Source organism: Microtus ochrogaster, chromosome 10 (genome assembly GCF_000317375.1).
Source record: "Microtus ochrogaster isolate Prairie Vole_2 chromosome 10, MicOch1.0, whole genome shotgun sequence".
Taxonomy (NCBI): domain Eukaryota; kingdom Metazoa; phylum Chordata; class Mammalia; order Rodentia; family Cricetidae; genus Microtus; species Microtus ochrogaster.
Window position 1 is genome coordinate 64,046,015 of NC_022016.1, and position 3,571 is coordinate 64,049,585.

At 42.3% G+C, this 3,571-nt stretch overlaps 2 protein-coding genes across 2 annotated transcripts in view; one reads left to right on the forward strand and one right to left on the reverse strand.

Annotated features, from left to right (window-relative positions):
* The window catches only part of LOC101999158 (olfactory receptor 2A12-like), a 77,996-nt gene that overhangs the window by 29,458 nt on the left and 44,967 nt on the right, over positions 1-3,571 (forward strand). The gene's annotated exons all lie outside the window — the stretch shown is intronic.
* LOC101998877 (olfactory receptor 2A12-like) lies at positions 1,999-2,986 on the reverse strand. The gene has a single exon (XM_005353349.3). The coding sequence runs from the start codon at positions 2,935-2,937 to the stop codon at positions 1,999-2,001; it is 939 nt and encodes a 312-aa protein (XP_005353406.1). The 5' UTR covers positions 2,938-2,986.

Genomic DNA, 3,571 nt, shown 5'->3' on the forward strand with positions numbered 1-3,571 from the left:
GATATTTGATCACTGTGTGTGAAAGGACCTTCTGATTGGTTTAACAAAGAGTCAAATGGGTAATAGCTAGGCAGAGGAGAATAGGCAGGGCTTCCTGGGAAAAAGAGGAACTCAGGATGAATCTAGGCTCACAAAGGAGATGCCAGAATATTTTGGAGGAAGACAGACATACAAAATGGAAGAGCGGTAAAAGGTCACATGGCAAAATTTAGATTAATAGAATCAGGTTGATTTAAGTTATAAGAGCTAGTTGGGAACAAGTCTAAGATAAAGGCAAATGATTTATAATTGATAATAAGGTCGATGTCATTGTTTGGGGGCTGGTGTTTCAAGAAAGTCTGTAGAGAAAGCCCAGCTACACACAAGGATATCCACATGGAAAAGAGTTACCATATTTCATACAAAACAATTAATTCAGAAAGATCAAAATTTAAAAGAAACTTTATAAATAAAACAGGAGAATTTTCATGACATTGGAACAAGAAACAATTTCTTAGATCTACTGAAAAATAACAAGAGATAAAAGTGCTTGATTGGGTGGAGTATTGCTTTAATTCCAGCACTCTTAGGACAGAGTTTGGAGGATCTCTCAGTTTGATCCTAGCCTTGTCTACATAGCAAGTTCTAGAAGAGACAGAGCCACATAAGGAGAATCTGTCTTTTATCTTTTTAAAAAGTAAATGAATCATATTTTGCCAAAGCAAAAACTTTAATAATACAAAGGACATCATCAAAGAAGCAAAAATTCTCCCAGGTAAAGTATCTTATTCTATAATCCCAGCACTGGGGAGGTGGGGGCAGGAAGATCAAAACCTCAGGGTTTTCTTCAAGAATGTGGAAAGTTCAAGGCTAACCAATAATATGTGAGACTTCTCAACAAATAAATATATAAGTAAATAGTAGTAATAGTAATAATAGTAATGAAGGTACTCATTGTCAAAAATTTTGTGACTATAAAATAAAACTGGAGGCCTGAGGCCTTCTTAGAAAAGAATAGTACAGGAACTAAATCAGAAAGAAATATGCTGATTGGTCAGTTAAGAGTTACTCTGAAGATGAGAGACCATAGATACCCACTACCAGAAAACAGTAGAATGAGAGCCAGTGGTCACAGTCAATGGTTGGACATGTTCTTGGATGCTGCCTATGAGGAGAACAGTTGGAAAGGCTCTGATGAGACCCAGTTCTCTTCACTTCTAACAGTGCATCATTCGACATAAGAGGTCATGATGTCTCCCCATAGACCACTCTGAATTTATGTGTGAAGTTAGTTCTCTGAGCTATATTGGTTCTGTTCCACAATCCATCACCTTACTTTGGCCCTGACAACACACGCTGTGCTACTTAGTGTACAGTGCTTCAGCCTTCTGCTGTCTCTACTATCATACGATGCACAGTTACCATGTTTTGTGGTGGTTTAAAGGTATAGGTTACATAATACACCTTACTTTCTGGCTTCAAAGTCGGGTCACCAACATATTAAACCATGGCAACAGAACATGTATTACTTCTCTCTAGACACAAACCTTCCCACCTCTTACTCTCAGGCTGGATCATACTACTTGCTTTGGCCAAAACAATGTGTGGACAGAGAAGTAGGTCACTCTTGAGAAGCTGAGTCGTTGTGAGTTTGTCCACTGTTCCTTTCTTTCCGTTCTAGGATGATATGTTGGACATAAGGTTCCTTATTCAGGATCAGGAGGGATGTGAGAGGTCAGAAGGTCACTCCCAACCTACAGTTAAAAACCCAAACAAACAAAAAACAAACCCCCCAAAAAATGGATCTTTGCAGCTATGACCAAGCAAGATTACTGAGGTGTTTGTAATTATACCTTAGTGTAACCTGTCCATCCAGACAGCCAATTGGTTTCATAGTTGTTTGTTCCAGTTTCTAAGTACTATGTTGGTCAAATGTAAAGAACAGCTAAATAAAATAAAGACACTGCCCCTTTACCAAAAAGTGATAATCCATTCCAACTTCTTCTGAATGCTGGCTAACTAGTCCATCCTACCATGCCCCATTGCCTTGAGAAATGCCCTCTTGATGTCCTTGTTCCTCAGACTGTAGACCACAGGGTTGAGCAAGGCGGTAAAGGCATTGTAAAACAGTGAGATCTGCTTGTCTCGCTCAGGAGAGAAGCTAGAGTTGGGTCTCATGTAGATGTAACAGGCTGGACCATAGAAGAATGAGACCACAGTCAGGTGGGAGGTACAGGTAGAGAAAGCCTTGCAGCGGGCCTGGGTGGACTTGATCTTCAGAATCGCCTTGGCAATATGAATGTAGGAGGTCACAATGAGGGAAATTGGAATAAGACTCATAAAAACACTCAAGACCAGATCCACCATCTCAATGAGGTGGGTATCCATGCAAGCCAGGTTACGTACTGCAGGGCCTTCACAGAAGTAGTGGTTGATTCTGTTAGGCCCACAGTATGGTAGACTCATGGTGAAGAAAGTATGTAACAAAGCAGAGAAGAAACCACAGACCAAAGACCCAGCTGTCAACCGTATGCACAGTCCCCAGTTGAGGATGACGGTATAATGCAGTGGGTAGCAAATGGCCACATATCTGTCATAAGCCATGACAACAAACAAGGTACACTCAGTAGTAACAAGACCACCAAAGACATACATCTGGAGCCAGCATCCCGCAAAGGAGATGCTCTGAGAATGAGCAAGAAGATGCACCAACATCTGGGGCATAGTGGTGGTGACACAGCCCATATCCAACATGGCGAGTATGCAGAGGAAGAAGTACATGGGAGTGTGCAGATGTGTGTCCAGGCAGATCAGCAGGATGATGAGCCCATTGCCCATGACTGAGCTCAGGTAGATGAGAAGGAATACAATGAAGAATATGCTGTTGGTCGTGGGGTCACTGGAGAAGCCAAGCAGGATAAACTCAGAAACCCAGCTTTGGTTTTGCCCTGGAATCATCGACGTGGTGGAGGCTGTAAGAGAATCACATTCATCTATGTGTCACTGGACACAGGCCAGTTATAGAGGCAGAAAGGGGAGATCCAGGCTGGTGAGATGGCTAAAAGATTGAGAGCATTGACTGCTGTTCCAAGGACCCAGATTGCTCAGAGCTGTCTGTGACTATAGTTCCAGGGGATCTGACTCCTTCTGCCTCCATAGGTCAGGAATAAACATGATGCACAGACATTCAGGTAGGCAAAACCCCAAATACATAAAATAAAAATAAGACTTTTAATTAAGAAAAGAAAGGCTAGGTTGTGGGTTCTGAGCACACTGCTCAGTTTCTGTGCACTCTTCTCGAGATACTGAACCTCCCAATGTATCAGTTCCCTGATAACACCCATGCCTCAGGATTATGATGAGTATGTAATGCATCTCACCCAAATCCCAGAAACAGCACATAACACGTGACATGTCGTATGCTGTCTCACACTCTTGTTCCATCCCTGAGAATGCAGAGAGAGGAGAATCACAGAATACGGAGGCTGGTTACGCTAGATGAAGTGATGGGTACTGGGTTCAGCTGGAGACCCTGCCTAATGGGATAAGGGGAGAGCAGCAGTGGAGTAAAAACCCCATATCTGTCTCTGAC